We start from the raw sequence: 16,504 nt of genomic DNA on the forward strand, positions 1-16,504 counted from the left end.
GGAGTCTAAATGGTGGAACATTTGATTTGTCAGTCTGATGTCCTGCGTGTGGAAGGCTCTGTTGCCATGTGCTGGAGACCAGGCTGTTGTTGTCCCTGTGACAGCTTTTCCCACTTGGCACTTGGTCTGGGCCTGGACTGGTCATTTGCAATTCTGCTTGGTTGCACTCAGGGCTTTGCTGGTGCATAGCGGGTGAACGGACAGCCACCACTTGTTCTGACAGTAAGGTTGAACTGGGACTGTCCCCTTAGCCTGCAGACAGAGACCTCCGAAGCCTTCAGTACATGGTTCTCAACAGGGTGGTTTCACCCTCCTGGAGATATCCCACAATATCTGCAGTCATTTTTGGTAGTCACAATTTGGAGAGCGGGTGCTATTGGTGTACTATGGGCAGAGGCCAATGTGCTGCTGAACACACTGTTGGCTCCTGCCAACCTGCAGCTGCCCAGCCCAGAATGTCCACAGTGAGAATCCCGGAGTGTCGAGTGGGGGCCATTTCTACTCAGACACAAGAGCTGCAGGATTTTACTGCAGAATGCTTTTCCTGCCTCTATGTAGACAGGTGGAAGGAGGTTAGTTTGTCTTCAGGCCTTGAAAACAACTCTTTGTTTCTGCCTTGTCAGATCGAGCGGCGCCTGGACACTGTGCGGTCAATGTGTCACCATTCCCATAAGCGCCTCATGGCATGCTTCCAGGGCCAGCATGGCACCGATGTCGAGAGAAGACACGTGAGTATCAGATGTGACCCACAGCAAGGAACCTTTCTTGTCTTTTGGGGCTTATCTCCTCCTGGACTGACTGGTTTTTCCCAAGTAGCATTGGCAGGTTGACTTTGGATGGGTATGTTCTATCACCCTTTGTCCTGTGACGCTCCCTGGCCATAGCATTGTTTTCTTGCTTAAGACATCACCTGGCTAAAAGCCCAGCTCCCCCTGAATCTCTTCCAAGTGCCTTTAAGGATTTGAACCATTTGTCATTGATAAGAGAATGGACATGTCAGTTGGGAATCCCTGATGGCAAAAATCTGAATGCTACTTAAGTTGACTCAGAAAGGAGAAGTCCAGAAATTGGAATGGGGTTGAGGTGGGCTCATCTCGCATTTCAATAATTAATACAACCAAAACCTCAGCCTCGTGCTTCTCCCCCACCTTCTTCACACCTGTTTTATCTGAGACAGGCACCTCACAGCTGCAAATTGGCACCAGCATCTTCCTGGGCTTCTTGCTTCTTGTGTGTTCCAGCAGCAGAGAGAAACTCTTCTAGTAGTTTTCTTGGTGGAGTAAGGAAGTGCCTTTTCCCCCGCCATTGCCAGATAGAAATTCCTGTCCATTGCATTGATCTGTGTCAAGCCACATTCTCTAGTTTCCGTAGGCAGGGGTGAGGCTGGCTGAGGGGAGGGAGACACTGGTTGACCTAAACTGGTTGGGCCAGCCCTGGAGCCTGGGCTGTGTCTACTTTCTGCTCACAGGCTTTATTGAGGCTGAAAATATCCCTAAGAAAAACCAGGGTACTGTCGCAGAGAGGAACGGTGGCCTTTGGGAGAGCCATCTGGTGTCTACTGCTGCATGCCTTTGTTCAGAGCATTTGGGACCTCTGCGCCACCAGTAGACCCAGCAGTGTGTATTCACCTAGCACTTCTGTCTTTGTGTTCAGGCTCCTGACTTACAAGCATACACCATCCTTATGAGTTGGGTCACATTCAAGTGACAGTTCACTGGGAAGCTAGGATTTGCTATGTTTTGTTTGTCATTGGATTTCTCAAAAGAAAGAACAGTTATACAGATATCTATCACCCTTCTTTTGTATTTCCTACAGATATTTTTAATACACCTTGACACCAGGGTTATCCCTCCCTTCCACAATAGTTAGAATTATGCAATTTTGTCTGGTAAGAGTGGATGTTTGGCTGGCGAGGTGCACACTGTAATCCCAGTGGCTGGGGAGGCTGAGGCAGGAGGATCTTGAGTTCAAAGCCAGCCTCAGCAAAAGCAAGGCACTAAGCAACTCAGTGAGACCCTGTCTCCAAATAAAAAAAAAAATAAGGCTGGGGGTGTGGCTCAGTGGTCTAGTATCTGAGTTCAATCCTTGGCACACACACACAAAAAAAAGACGTTTGCACATGGCCTGTGGTCCAGAAATGCTTGCTGCCCATCTTCCCCTGAGCCAGCCCCGATGCTCGCCCACTGCCTTCTGTTCCTCGTTCTCTTGCCTCAGCAGCTGCTGTGTCTAGCTATTTACTGTTGCCTTCTCAGGTGCTTCTCCCTGCTCTCCAAGTCACATTCTTTGGGCCACCTCTGTTTTTGCGGGTTCTAGCTAGTGGGTTTACTTTTCAGTCATTGTCAAACAAGCAGAAAATCTCAGCCCTAGACTCTGTTAGCACACACAACCAATTCTTCGCCATGTGCTGATGCTCTTGAACCTGTCAGTACATACAACTGTGGGGCTACTGCATGTTCCCTTTTATGCCATCTCTACCCTCCACAGCTGCCTGACTCACAGGCCCTTGATTCTCCCTGTGGATACCTTTTAGATTCCTCACTTCTGTTCCTACCTCTGCCCTGATGCAAGACCTGATGAACCACTGCCGGGGCTATTGGGTCACCTCCTGCGCTGTTTCCTGCCTCTGATTTCCTTCCTTTCCATTCTGTCTCCAACCTGATCGCCAGAGTCAGTTGCCTAGTACACAAATCAAATGTGTCATCCTCCTGCCTAAAAGCAAATTTTAGCTTAGTGGGCCTTTAGCTTAGGGACCAGAAACAGCCCTGGGTATGTTTGGAAATGTGTTGAGTCAGTGTGCATTGCTATAGGACTGGGGACATTGTTGGCATTTGGAGGCTGGGAATCAAGATGCTAAATGTTCTCTAGTGCCTGGTGAAGTAATTCCATGCGGCCAGTGCCCCTCAGTGCTGTGGTTCCCATTGCTTGGGACAAAGTCCATGCTCTGTAGCATATCTTAAATCTTTATAATCTGATCCCATTTTGCCTTATCAGCTCCTTTGTCCCGTTTTCTCTCATTCTTATTTTTCTCTCATTGTAGTCCCCAAAGGTGTCATCATCTTTCACAGTTTATGTCCTGTTGTTCCTATTGTCTGCTTCAAGTTGCTGCCCAACTGTCATATACATTCATTAAAAATAAACAAAATGGCTGGGGTTATAGCTCAGTCGGTAGAGCTAGCCTGGCATGTACAAGGTTCTGGGTTCAATCCCCAGCACCAAAAAAAACCACACACACACACACACACACACACACACACACAGATAAAAATGAGACTGAGGTTGTGGCTCAGTGGTAGAGTGCTCGCCTAGCACATGCAAGGCCCTGGGTTCGATCCTCAGCACCACATAAAAATAAATAAATAAAATAAAGGTATAAAAATAATTTATCAAATATCCTATGTATGAGTTCTAGAGAGATGAATAAAATGTAAGTGTTCACAGCCTGGGGGGTAGATACATGCAAGTGGGTAATCGGGGCCAAGAGTGGGCACCAGAGGAGGAGGGGCAGTCGGGTAGGCTTCCTGGAGGAGGTCCTGCCTGGGCTGGGAAAGGGGGAGCTTATTGGCAGTGGTGGGCATTTCCAGGAAGCAGGAGCAGAGATGCCTGGCCCTCATTTCTGAAACCTACTGCATTAGCTTTCCTCTTTTCATCCTGAAACAAAGGTCAAAGACAGGGCTCAGAGTGGAGGGAAGAGCAATCCCCATGACAACGGTGGGAGAGGATGGTGACCACAGAGATCATGCAGTAGAGGAAAGTCACAGCAGTCTCTGGAAAACTCAGTGGGGTCTCCCAAAAGCCCTGCCAGGAGCTCCCTTGAGTGTGAAGAGGGGTGGAGCTGGTGGCTTTCTCTGCCTGAGCCTTCTTAACATGGTCCAGCTTATGTTGTGGGTCACAGGAGACCTGAATTAATTAATTCTTTCTTTTTTTCCTTTTATTTGTTCTTCTTAGATATACATGGCAGGAGACTGTATTTGACATATCCTACATACACAGCGTATCACTTATTCTAATAAGGATCCTATTCTTATGGTCGTACGTGATGTGGAGTCACACTGGTCGTGTATTCACATATGAACATAGGAAAGTGGTGTCCCATTCATTCCACTGTCTTTCCTACTCCCATTCCCTGCTTCCCTTAGAATTATTTTTGTTATTTGTAATTTTCATACATTTTACAGATTGAGACTTAAGAGATTTTACGTTCTTCCCTGGTGGTAGCTATTCACCCCTAGGAAGCCTGAGACCTTCTGTGGAGTTGAGTGTTGGTGGGCGACACCTTTGCTATCGAGTGTACATGTCCAGCAGAATCTCCTCACTCACGTACTCCAGGAAGCAGGACTGTGGCTTTGTGGTCAGGGCATGGAAGCCACAGACTACTTACAGACTGGCATCTTGAATTATGAAAAAAATCCCACAGACTTATAGAGTTCCAGAGTTGGAGAAAGTGTATTTTTTTTATTATTACATTTATCTTATAGTTGACCGCCTTTTGAAAAACTAGAACATAGGAATTGTCCTCTACTATTCTCATATCTTTCAAGTCCAAGATTGGGGAGCCAAGAGCAGCCTCCTCATGGGGCAGAAGGAGTCCATTGTTTATTTTTTAGAAAATAACTTGGAGGGAAGGGAGATGGGTAGATATGTTTATTGTTGTTTGTTTTTTCTTTTAAAAAATATTTTTTAGTTTTAGGTGAATACAATATCTTTATTTTATTTTATGTGGTGCTGAGGATCAAACCCAGTGCCTCACAAGTGCTAGGCGAGCGCTCTACCACTTGACCCACAACCCAGCCCTTATTGTTATTTATTCTTAAATTTCAATTTATTACTTTGAATATGTTGTGCAGTTGCATAATCAGACCACAGAATATTCAAAAGAACATAAAATGAAGTGTCTGCCACCCTGTCCTCTAGGCACACTGTGCTATCCTCCAGTCACCAGCATTAGTAGTCTTTTGGCTAATCTTCCAGGGCTATCCTCTATGCCACCAGCTGGTGTGTGCACAAGTATATCAGAGGGAGTCCTTCAGAGGCAGAAGTCAAGTGATGCGCTGAATGGACCCTGTGTCTTGGGCTTGAGTGCCCTTTCTGCTTGGAAGGCACAGTGACCCGTGGTGCTGTACATTGAAGCACCTTCTTTTAGCCCGTGGTAGTGTTGCATCCTGCCCACCTGCTGCTTTCTTGGCCTCTCCTGCCAATGTTCTGAGGTAAGCCACCAGCCAGCAGTGAAGACTGGGCTCAGGAACTGGTCACAGAGATGTGGCTCTCCCTCCCCACTGCAAAATGCCACTTAATCTTTCTGGGTTTTTGAGTTCTTTTCATTATAGAGGTTAGGTGTTCCTGTGGTCATTGCTGGCTAAGAAAACAAACCACTAATAGGAAAATGATTTGCTTTGTGCTTAAAAACATTTTTACGCTTTGTTTTGAATATTTAGCTGGCTTACTTTTAGATATTTAACTAAATTTTAGGATTGTAGCCAAATTAAGACCCAGTTTAAGAATGTTATAGCACAAATTTTTGAAATTGACCACTTCATTGCATTACTCGTGATGAGCATTTGAAGAATAAGGGCTGGGTATGGAGCACAATACAGACTGAACATCCCTGAACCAAAATCCAAAATGCTCTGTAATCTGAAGTTGCAGATTTAGTTATAGCATTTTAGATATTAGATTTTTGGATTAGGGATGTCAACCAGAAAGTCTACACAAATATTCCAAAACCCGAAACGCTTTTCATCCCAGGCATTTCAGATGAGAGCTACTCAACCTACATACATTTGATTAACTAGTGATAGTAATGGCAGCCACAAGAAATAATAGCCGCTAATGTTTTAATTAATGTTTATAAGTACTCCCTATGCACCAGCCACTTGATGTTGAATTATCTGCTTGGTTGACAGACGGCCCCTAACTTAGGGACAGAGGTGACACGACACAAGTGAGGTCTGTGAGACCAGAGCTGGCGCCCGCTGCCTCTTACTCATGCAGTGTGCCTGGAGGGAGAGATCAATGGCCAGTGACTGAAGCAGATCATTAAGCAGGGGCATCAAATAATAATGAAAAAACATGCTGTTTTCTTTCTTCCAGAAAAAACTCCCTCTGACAGCTCTCGCTCAGAATATGCAAGAAGCATCCACTCAGCTGGAAGACTCTCTCCTGGGGTAAGAGTCGGCTGCTTTCAGAGAGGAGCGGCTGTTGGGTCAGGGAGAAGCGTGGGCTGGTGGTGTTCCAGCACCACCTGTGGAGGGGTGAGGGGCCATGAGCATGGTGGCGTGGCTCATCCGCCAGGAGAAGGCCTCGGCCTTGCAGGAGAAAGTGGGTCTGAGCCTCTGGGTTGCTGGAGAATCTTTTCCTGGGTGTCAGGCCGGAGTGGTGGTAGAGCCACTAGCATAAGTAGCTGATGGGGGCTGAGGATATGCCTCAGTGGTAGAGCAAACTGCCCAGTAGGAGGGAAGCCCTGGGTCCACAGCACTGCCCCCCCCCCCCCAAAAAAAAAAAAACTCACCAGTGACAGGGTCGTGTTTATTCCCCTAAGCCTGGGGTATGAACAACGGGCTCCCTTCCCTGTTCCAGGTGTCAACTTAAACTCTCTCAGTGCCTTTCAGTGCCTTTAAGGGTGGTCACCAAAATATCAGTGGTGGGTGTTTCAAAATAGTGTATTTTCTGAACTAGTTAGATTTTCCTTGGTTGTTTCATCTTAAAACTTTATGTCTGACTTATCTTTCTTTTTTTTTAATACTTTTTTATTTTTAACAGACACATAATTACGCATGTTTATGGGGTACAGTGTGTCATTTGAATACATGTACAGTGTGTGCTGATTGTATCTGTCACCTCAAACAGGTGTCATTTCTTTGTGTTGGGAACATTTAAAACCCTCTCTACTAGCTCTTTTTAATTTTTTTTTTTGAAGTTGTAGGTGGACATCATGCCTTTATTTTATTTGTTTCTTTTTATGTGGTGCTGAGGATCGAACCCAGTGCCTCACACGTGCTAGGCAGGCGCCCTGGCCCTGAGCCCCAGCTTCAGCCCTGTTCTAGCTCTTTTGAAATGTACAACCACTTGCTAGCCATAGCTGCCCACTGCGTCCTAGGACACAGGACACAGGCATCACCCCCCTGCCCAGCTGCCCTCCTGTGCCTGGCAGCCATCCCCCTTCTCCCTCCTCCCCCAAGGGCTGCATTTTGGTCACAGGGGCCTTGCGTCACATAGTGAGTCTGGCAGGAGCAGTCTGGGTTGTGCGGTGTGCACCTTCCCCCACTGCCCTCCAGTCTGCCCTGTGTTGTAGCAGGGCCCTGCCTCCTGCTGCCACGGTCTTTGGGTTTCACCGCCCTAGCTCTGTTGTTCCCACTCTGCGCCTTCTCTTGTCCTGTCTGAACTTCCACATTTGAGAGCACTGGCCCTGGGAGGATGGCATGTGCCCACCCCTGCTCCCTCAGGCTTGAATGTTTCTCCATGTTGCGCTCCCTTTATCCTCTTGCCATTGTCCTCACACCAGAGCGCCAGCCCTGTGCTGAGTGTGTTCCCAAAGAATAGCTCGCTTAATCCCCCAAACAACCTGGGAGGTAGGTAACATGAATGCTCCCACTTTACAGATGTGAACCTTGGCCAACAGAGAGGGTAAGAACATTGCCAGAAACCACACAGAAAAATAGCAAAGCCTGTGTTCAAACTCAGGCAGCTTAACTTTGACACCATGGCTACCTCACAGCAGGCTGTACACTTTCTGGTGCCAAAAGAACTTACAGGGAGCTGGAGGGGCAGGGCAAAAAGGAAAGGAGATAAGGGGACCAGCGACAGTGGAGTTGCATCATTTGCATGTACACATATGACAGCAGCTGTGTGTTCACAGGAGAACAGCAAACGTGAGGCTCATGTGACTGGCCCTTCCGTGTTGGCCAGCCACCTCATCTGCACAGAAGAATCAGCCTTTGCATTAATTCTGGAGGATACGCCACTAAGGCTACACTCACTAGCAGACGTGAAACTGTGGTGTACTTTATGTCTCCTTTAGAAGACTTCCAGGGTAACTTGAGAACACTTGATTTTTCACCTGACATGAGAACCTAGTTCTTCAGTTGCGACCTCACAATTCACACCCCCACCTCCTCCCAGCACAGGGTCCACACCCGAGATAATCATCTTCATTTTAAAGCACAAATCTGTAGACACACGTTTTTAGGGGAAACCCTGAATGTATAATATTTTAAGGGCTGTTGGGCAGCTCTCTGCTGTGATCCTGCCACATGGCAAGCAGAGTGGCGGCCACAGCTTAACTGGTGCTGGCCTGTTGGCTGTCTTGTCTCTGAAGGAAGATGCTGGAGACCTGCGGAGACGCTGAGCACCAGCTGGCTCTGGAGCTCTCTCAGCACGAGGTCCTCATTGAGAAGGAGATCGTGGACCCTCTCTATGGCATAGCAGAGGTGGGTGCTTGTGCCCTGGACACAGAACCGAGGCTGGCACGGGCTGGGCGGTGAGCGCATCTTATGTCTGTAGGGTTAACAGAGATCAGCCGCTCTTTTAGGAAACATTTGTAAATAAATTAAAAATCCAAAGTGCACCTCATTTGATATGTTCTTCCCTCTAGGTGGAGATTCCCAACATCCAGAAACAGAGGAAACAGCTGGCTAAATTGGTGTTGGACTGGGACTCGGTCCGAGCCAGGTAAGGTGAAGTTGTCAAGGTGGCCACTAATGCAATACTATTATGTCACCTCCCTAGAGTCACTCACCCTACCACGGACAAGAGAAAGACTACTAGTAGAACAAGATGGCTCTGTTGAGAATCACAGATACGGCCGTTGCCCCAGTCACAGCCTGCCTACCCTCCTCCGGGTCTCATTCTCCCAGCATGGCGGAGGGGTGTTGTTAGAACATTCTGTCCTTACGAGCCACAGTGAAAGGAAACAGAAAATAAGCAAAGTTAAGTAAATGTATTTAGCAGGAGGAGGGGGCTGCCATTCTAAGAACATAACTCTTGGAATTGTGGAATATAAAATAAACAGGACCCGCCAAGTCACAAACTTCGTGTACCTATAATTACCCTTCATGATCAAGAAATGCTGCCCTCGGGAAGCAGGGTCTCATGTAACCCAAGTAACTAAGTCCACAAGACTGTGACCTATGAGTTGATGTCTTTAGTGGAGTGTGAGATGGTCCCTGGCAGGACTGCCTCCACCATCTGCTCTTGATGGCGTTTGTATCAGTGATTGGCAGGCTTTCTTCTTGGGCATATGAGAACTGGAAATAGGGAGACAACCACCAGCAGATGAGGCCATTCTCAAATTTCATTACAATGGCTGACAAAATTCTTCCATAAAGGGCCAGACAGTAAATATTTTTGCGACCCCGATGTCCTCGGTATAACCCCATAACTCTGCTCTTGTAGCATAAAAGCAGCCATGGGTTGCTTGCAGGAGGCTCTGGGTTCTATTCCTAGCACTGCAAAAAATAAAAGCAGACATGGACAGTGCATAAATGAATGAGCTTGGCTGTAAATCAGGTGACCATGCTGACCCTTGCTTCATCAGATCTTTCCGCCTTCCTTGCAGTTCTGTGAAGGACATGTGATCGGTTTTGCTTGGCAGGAACATGGGGATCAGCTACCATTGGAGTGCTTCTGAGCCAGGGGCTTTGTCTGCAGAGTTGGGAGCGGTTGTGATGACTCTTCATTCCCTTATTTCTCAGATGCCACTGAGTCTTGGATGTATCACTGGTTTAAAATCCACTGGTTTTGGGAAAAAAGCAGCCCAGGACATGAAATGTACAAACCAGTTATTAAAAAATGTTGTTATTTAAGCCTCTTTGAAATGACAAAAGATCCATGTGGGCATTCTTGTAGGATGAAGATAGTCATAGTGCAGTGGTCAACTACGAGGGTCACTTACCGGGTGCTTGCCATGTGCTGAGCATCAGTACATTGGCTCAATTCTTCTCCAATCCTGTTCATTTGCTTTGTTTTCAGCAATCAATTGTGCAGACTTCGTGCTGGACACTAAATGCAGAGGTCCCTCTATGCGAGCTGGGGAGGAAACAGGGCCTGGGGCCAATGTGATATCCCCTAATTTTAAGAAGAGACTTGTTTTACAGTCAAGGGACTTGTATACTTCATCTGTCTGACTTTCTTCATGCCTTAGAATAAATGGCAGAGTAGGATTCGGACAGCACCGTCTGCCGTCTCCTTATCATGGGGATGTGTGTCATTAGAATTCTGTGTGACAGGACTGCAGCAGAGACTACAGGCTGTTATGTTGTGCATTTTTGCTCAAGAGAAGGAAGAATGTTCTAATGAGTAATTAAATAAGGCTGTGATTAAACAATGCTCCCACACTGGAGTTGGTTGAGCAATATTATAGATGTTCTACCTGCCAGGAATTATACATCTCAAGTATGTGTATCCCAGAGAGGATTTTAAGGCTGACTCTTTTTTTAAAAAAATAACTTTATTTATTTATTTTATGTGTTGCTGAGGATTGAACCCAGTGCTTCACACTGCTAGCAAATGTTCTGCCACTGAGCGGCATCCCTGCCCTCAATGCTGATTCTTGATCTTATTCACTCTTGTTACCCAAAGTAGGTGTTGGAGACATGGAAACAGTTGAATGTTTCTTCTTTACTTTTACTTACTTTTCCCTATAGGAAAATGATAAGAACTAATGGTAAGCAGGAGTCCATTGTATGCACACCTGTGTTTGATTTCTCCTTCCCTCCTCACAGCAGTTCTGCAAGGCAGACAGTGCTCATCATCTCAGTCTTACTGAGGAGGACCCTGAGGCCGAGAGAGGCTAGGTTACTAACGAGGTCACAGGTGGTTCAGTTGGAGCCGCATGGTGGACTCTGAAGCCCACGTATTTCTGAAACAGCATCGCCAGTGTTGCCTTGGCAGCCTTGCCGAAGCCTTTTGGTGTACCGCATCAGCAGTGTGAAGTGGACACAAGTTGTTTTGGGGGCAATACAACAGTCTGGGAAGTTTGAGGAGTTGCTAGTGTGGGTCTTCGTGCTGCAGCTATGTAATATCTGTGTTCAGATTTGAAGTGTTAGAACTTTACGTAGCAGCAGATGTATTCCTGTACAAACAGAAGGTCAAAGCACATTTGAAAACCCTGGTCTTTGATTATTCTTCTTCACCTGTCCCCCTGTTGTTACTGTATGTGTTTCTAATGCCCCCATAACTATATTATTGAAAGGTAGTTCTGATAAGAGCCAGAACGAAAAATAATCCCAGGTCAAGATATTAGGAGAATGCATCATAAGCAGTCTTCAAGAGTAGGATTTGGTTCCCAGGGGCACAGGGGACATTCCAGATCAAAGCAGGAGAGCAAGAGGTGCTCTGTAGCAAGGATTCCACAACTGGGCACTATAGGAAAGACAATCCACAGATGGCTTTCCAGCACAGGGGTTTGTGTGAGCAGGTGTCTTGGGTTATGCTCAAAGCAAACTTCAGCCCCAGCAGTAGGGGAACCCTGGCATGGAGGAAGCTACTGTCTGCTAAACTCAAAAGAAGCAGCCATCCTGGGTACTGATCAGATCCCAGGTACAGTCAGTGTGGGCGAAGGCTTGCTCTCCTTAGGTCCTGACCCTGCAAGGTTGAGTATGTATACCTAGTTCTCAGACTGGCTACCCCTTTGTTTTGCAGGTGGAACCAAGCTCACAAATCTTCAGGAACCAACTTTCAGGGGCTTCCATCAAAAATAGATACCTTAAAGGAAGAGATGGATGAAGCTGGAAATAAAGTAGAACAGTGCAAGGTACAAGAATTCCCTAATAAATATAACACGTGTCAATTTTTTTTTGGCAAATGATGAATAAAAGCCAAATATTGCAAATTATTTAATGTTTTATATAACTTCCATCAGAATATTCTGAATGATATTAAAAGTAGTTTTATATTCTTTATTTTTCAAGACTATACTATTTTATAATCAAAATAAAACATTATTTAAAAGTATTCAAGTGGGGTATATTAAAAAACTTGACTAAGCTTATTTAAAATAAAGATCACAGTTTTAAACAAAATCATTGCAAGACAGTACATAAAGTTATGATAATTAAAACTATATAATAGGTATAAAAATATAAAAGTAAAATTGTATAGGTTTACTAGAACAGGTATTATAAGATTTAGCCAAATGCAGTGGTGCATGCTTATAATCCCAGTGATGTAGTAAACTGGGGCAGGAGGAACTCAAGTCCAAGGCCAGTCTTAGCAACTTAGACTCTGTTTCAAAATGAAAAAGGATGGGGGTGTAGCTCAGTAGTAAAGTGCCCCTGGATTCAATCCCGAAGCCAAAAAAATACCAAAAATTTTTTTAAATTAAAAACAAACAAGTTCTAAATTAATTAGTTGGTTAAGTGATCTTATTCTCTATGCATCTATCAATGTGTATATATATATGTGTGTGTGTGTGTGTGTTTTATTCCAAATACTATTCAAAATGGTAAAAAACTGGTCTTCAGTGAATTTGAGAATTCAAATTGAGATTGAGAATGAGTGTCCTAGAGAGTATTTATTACCAATTCAGGTCTTTTTTTTGGGGGGGGGGTACTAGAATTGAACCTAGAGGTGCTTCACCACTGAGCTACGTCCCCAGCTCTTTTATTTTTCTGAGACAGGGTCTCACTAAGTTGCTTAGGGCCTTACTAAGTTGCTGAAGCTGGCCTTGAACTCAAAATCCTGCCTCAGCCTCCCAAGTTGCTAGAACCATAGGCATGCCCCACTGCACCCAGCTCAGATCTATTTTTTTTTAATGTTTATTTTTTAGTTTTCTGTGGACACACATCTTTATTTTATTTTTATGTGGTGCTGAGGATTGAACCCAGTGCCCCATGCACACCAGGAGAGTGTGGTACCGCTTGAGCTACATCCCCAGCCCCTCAGATCTATTTTTAATCAAACTTTTTCAGTTGGGAATTTCCTGGGCTGTAAATATAGTAAATTCAAACTTTAATCCCTCATAAAAGCAGGTCTGTTTTTGAAATTGCAAGGGCTTTGTTTTTCTTTCCTAGATTCAGAGCCCAATACAAAATACTTAAAGTTCCCTAAGATTTCCATGTGCTGATGAGTAATTTGTTTTGACCTCCCTCTGTTGAGGGTAATTCTTTGGGAATCTTACCTTTGTGTGTAATAGTGTCTGCACTGCTTCCTTGCTCACCATGCCTCAGGCTTCATTTTTGCTGGCCCCATGTGACAGCCAGGTCCACACACCTTGGCCCACCGTGGTGGCACAGATCAATCCAGGTCATTTCCAGCTTCCATTCATGCCATTCATGCTGAGCTTTCTGACTTTTTGTTTCTTTTTTCCTTCTCTTTTTTCTGTTGGGGGAGGGAGGGCATGGTGGGGAAGGTGGTTATGCTGCTCTTGCTTTCCCAATTATTCTGAAAGGATTTTACATACAACTGGAATTTCCAGGTTTATCATGAACGAAAGGGTCTTCACATTAATTTGCATAATTTCATGTCAAAAATAGAAAGTGCTGTGGCTGTAACTCAGTGGTAGAGCGCTTATCTGGCATGTGTGAGGCACTGGGTTCGATTCTCAGCACCACATGAAAATAAATAAATAAAGACATAGTGTCCATAAATAGAAGGCAGGACATTTTTAAAAGTTCAAAACAAACAAGGTAGGTGTGTGTGTGTGTCTGTGTGTATGTATGTATTTTCCAATTTATGGTTTTCTATGTATAGGTAGAATTCCTATACACATGTGTATATACACATATAAGATTAGAAATGTATATTCAATGGCTTGATTAATAAATCATTTAATTTTACAAAAGTAATTATTTTATATTAGTTCAAATATTGAAAAGTGTAAAACAGTAAACAGTGAGGAGTGAAGTCTTTCTTCCACCTTTCTCCTTCCTCTGCCTATCAGAAGAAAACTGCTCTTTCTAATATTTGTTTTTTAATTCATTTTTTTTTTCATTTCTTTTTTATGGTGCTGGGGATTGAACCCAGGGCCTTGTGCATGCAAAGTGAGCATTCTACCAACTGAGCTACATCCCCAGCCCTCTAGGTTTTTTGTTGTGGTGGTGGTTTTCAGGACTGGGGGCTAAGTTCCAGCCTTATGAATGCTAGGCAAGTGCTTTTCCACTGAGCTGCATCCTAGAATTTTATTTTGAGACAAGGTTTTGCTAAGTTGCCTAGCCTGCCTCAAACTTGAGATCCTCCTGCCCTAGCCTCCCAAGTAGGTAGGATTACTAGGGTCACCACCATGTCTGACCTTCCAGACATACAGCAATAAAAATATACTTTTTCTTCTCACTTTTTTTGAGGGGATAGGGGGATGTTGGTGATTGGACCCAGGGACACTTAACCAGTCCCTTGTATATTTTATTTTGAGATGGGGTCTCGTCAAGTTTCTAAGGCCTTGCTTAGTTGCTGAGATTGGCCCCAAACTTGTGACCCTGACTCAGCCTCCCAGATTGCAAGGATCATGGGCATGCACCGTGGCACCTGACTGTCCCCGTCTTCTTTTTCCTCAGCTGGTAACAGGCCCTGAGCGGTGCTGTGTGCCTTTGCTTCCTGACAGCACCTGAACAGCATGCTCTGGAGCTTGCGGCACAGCAGCCCTTCATGTGTTCTTGCTGTCCCCATGTGTGCTTGTACAGTTAGCTGAAGACTTCAACCTGTGCCTCTCTTCATTACCTTTTGGTCTGAGAACTCACAGAGACTCTCCTCAGTTACCATTTTCTTTCACTTCTTTTCAATGACAGATCTTCTCTTTTCTTACTTAGGATCAACTTGCAGCAGACATGTACAACTTCATGGCCAAGGAAGGGGAGTTTGGCAAATTCTTTGTTACGGTAAGTACCTCCCATTGACAAGGTATTAACCTGTTGTAAAAAATTGAGTCATCTTAGCTATTTTGCAAAAGAGTTTGTTTTTAGTTTGCTCAGCCATTGTGTTGTGTCCATCCAATGCTAACGTGACTTTTGTTTTTGAATGTGGGTCTGTTCTCAGTTATTAGAAGCCCAAGCAGATTACCATAGAAAAGCATTAGCAGTCTTAGAAAAGGCCCTTCCCGAAATGCGAGCCCATCAAGGTAATGTAACTGCGTGTGGCGATGCCTCCTCCTGCCTCTGCCCCTTCTGCCTTTCTTCTTCTTTGCCCTGAGTCCTTTGCATGCATTCCTTTGGATTTAGCCTCTCTGCTAGGAGGGTATATGTCCCAACATAATTTCATCTTTCTTGCAGCATTCTCTAATTCCTTCCAAACCCAAATTAACATACTAATGGAACATTTGCTATTCTTCTGAAACCTTCATTCAGTTGAAGGTAAAACTGGCTCCTTTGGGGAGTGTGCATATGTTTTTCTGTCTTCTGTTGGCTTGAATAATTCTAGCATCTAATTATGCTTTTCCAAATCAATCATTTGTTGGGCTTCATTCTGGCCCTGTGACTCAAAGAGCATCAATTCTAGGGAAACTTTATTTCAGATTTTCCAGGAGAGAATATTATAAGCCGGTCTTCAATGCTACCTCATTGATCACTCAGTGTGACGAATCACCAGACACCAACCGCTCTTTTCAAACCCTCTCTGTCTTTTCTCTTGTTCATATTAGCACTAATATTTTGCTAAATTATTCAAGCAAATGGCAGATATATGCCCGGATCATGCGTGGTTTGATGTATTTAAGCTTTTATAGCTTTGACTCTACCTCTCTTACTTACCATCAGGGTGTTTGCCAGCAGACAGGCAGCAATTGCTCTGTTGTGTTTGGGTCTAGTACTCAGAAGTCATCCTTTGTTTTCCATGGGAACATTGGCTCCAGGACCCCTTTCAGAGACTCAAATCCTTAAGTGAAATGGTATAATATTTGCACATAACCTACCTACATTCTCCCCTAAACTCCAAATAATCTCTGAATTACTTGTAATACACATTACAATGTAAACACTGAAAAAATAGTTGTCACACTATATTATTTAGGAATAATAGCAAGAAAATAAAGTCTATACATGCTTAGTTCAGAATAGGGATCCGTGTACACACACACACACAGACAGACACACACACACACACACACACACACACACACACACGCCGGTTGTCAATCTGTAGTTGGTTGAGCCTGTAAATGCAGAACCCATGTATACAGAGGCTGACGGTTTTGATTGTGATGTAGACCTGATGTGTGGAGTCTTGGTTCTCCCTGCAGAATCCTCAGTTTTGAGCGGAAAGGGGATCAGGCCAGGTGCTGAATATGGTGACCACATAGTTGTGCAAGAATGTGGGCAGGAGTGTGGGTGCTCTGTGGGTGAGCGCATAGGCATCCTCAAGGAAGAAGTGTCATTTCCACTGAACTTCAGGAGGTTACAACAGGTCCTGGTTGTGAGCCTGGAAGTTTTTAGATGATAGAATTAGAAGATTCTCTGTCTTGACTGGTAGGGCTTCAACAGTCTCTGGTTCTGTTCCGTGTGTCTGTTCTTCACAGGACAATTTACCCTCATTTTCTTAAATCATCTAATTTTCCAGTTTGTGGATGATGGTACTGAGTCACTGT

The 16,504-nt window shown here is 44.7% G+C and overlaps 1 protein-coding gene across 8 annotated transcripts in view; it reads left to right on the forward strand.

Annotated features, from left to right (window-relative positions):
- Window positions 1-16,504, forward strand: part of Arhgap17 (Rho GTPase activating protein 17) — an 84,859-nt gene that overhangs the window by 38,157 nt on the left and 30,198 nt on the right. For 7 of the 8 annotated variants that reach the window (XR_013426985.1, XR_013426986.1, XM_078024177.1 and 4 more), the window contains exons 3-9: window positions 624-728; window positions 6,088-6,161; window positions 8,312-8,423; window positions 8,588-8,664; window positions 11,635-11,746; window positions 14,736-14,804; window positions 14,962-15,043. Coding sequence is in view for 6 of the 8 variants with exons in the window: in XM_078024177.1 (XP_077880303.1) it covers window positions 624-728; window positions 6,088-6,161; window positions 8,312-8,423; window positions 8,588-8,664; window positions 11,635-11,746; window positions 14,736-14,804; window positions 14,962-15,043 (631 nt within the window). In the remaining 2 variants the exon portion in view is untranslated. Of the gene's footprint in view, window positions 1-623; window positions 729-6,087; window positions 6,162-8,311; window positions 8,424-8,587; window positions 8,665-8,711; window positions 8,922-11,634; window positions 11,747-14,735; window positions 14,805-14,961; window positions 15,044-16,504 lie in introns of those variants that run through there. The other variant, XM_078024184.1, reaches the window with a different exon arrangement.

Source organism: Ictidomys tridecemlineatus, chromosome 10, assembly GCF_052094955.1.
Source record: "Ictidomys tridecemlineatus isolate mIctTri1 chromosome 10, mIctTri1.hap1, whole genome shotgun sequence".
In the NCBI taxonomy this organism is placed as follows: domain Eukaryota; kingdom Metazoa; phylum Chordata; class Mammalia; order Rodentia; family Sciuridae; genus Ictidomys; species Ictidomys tridecemlineatus.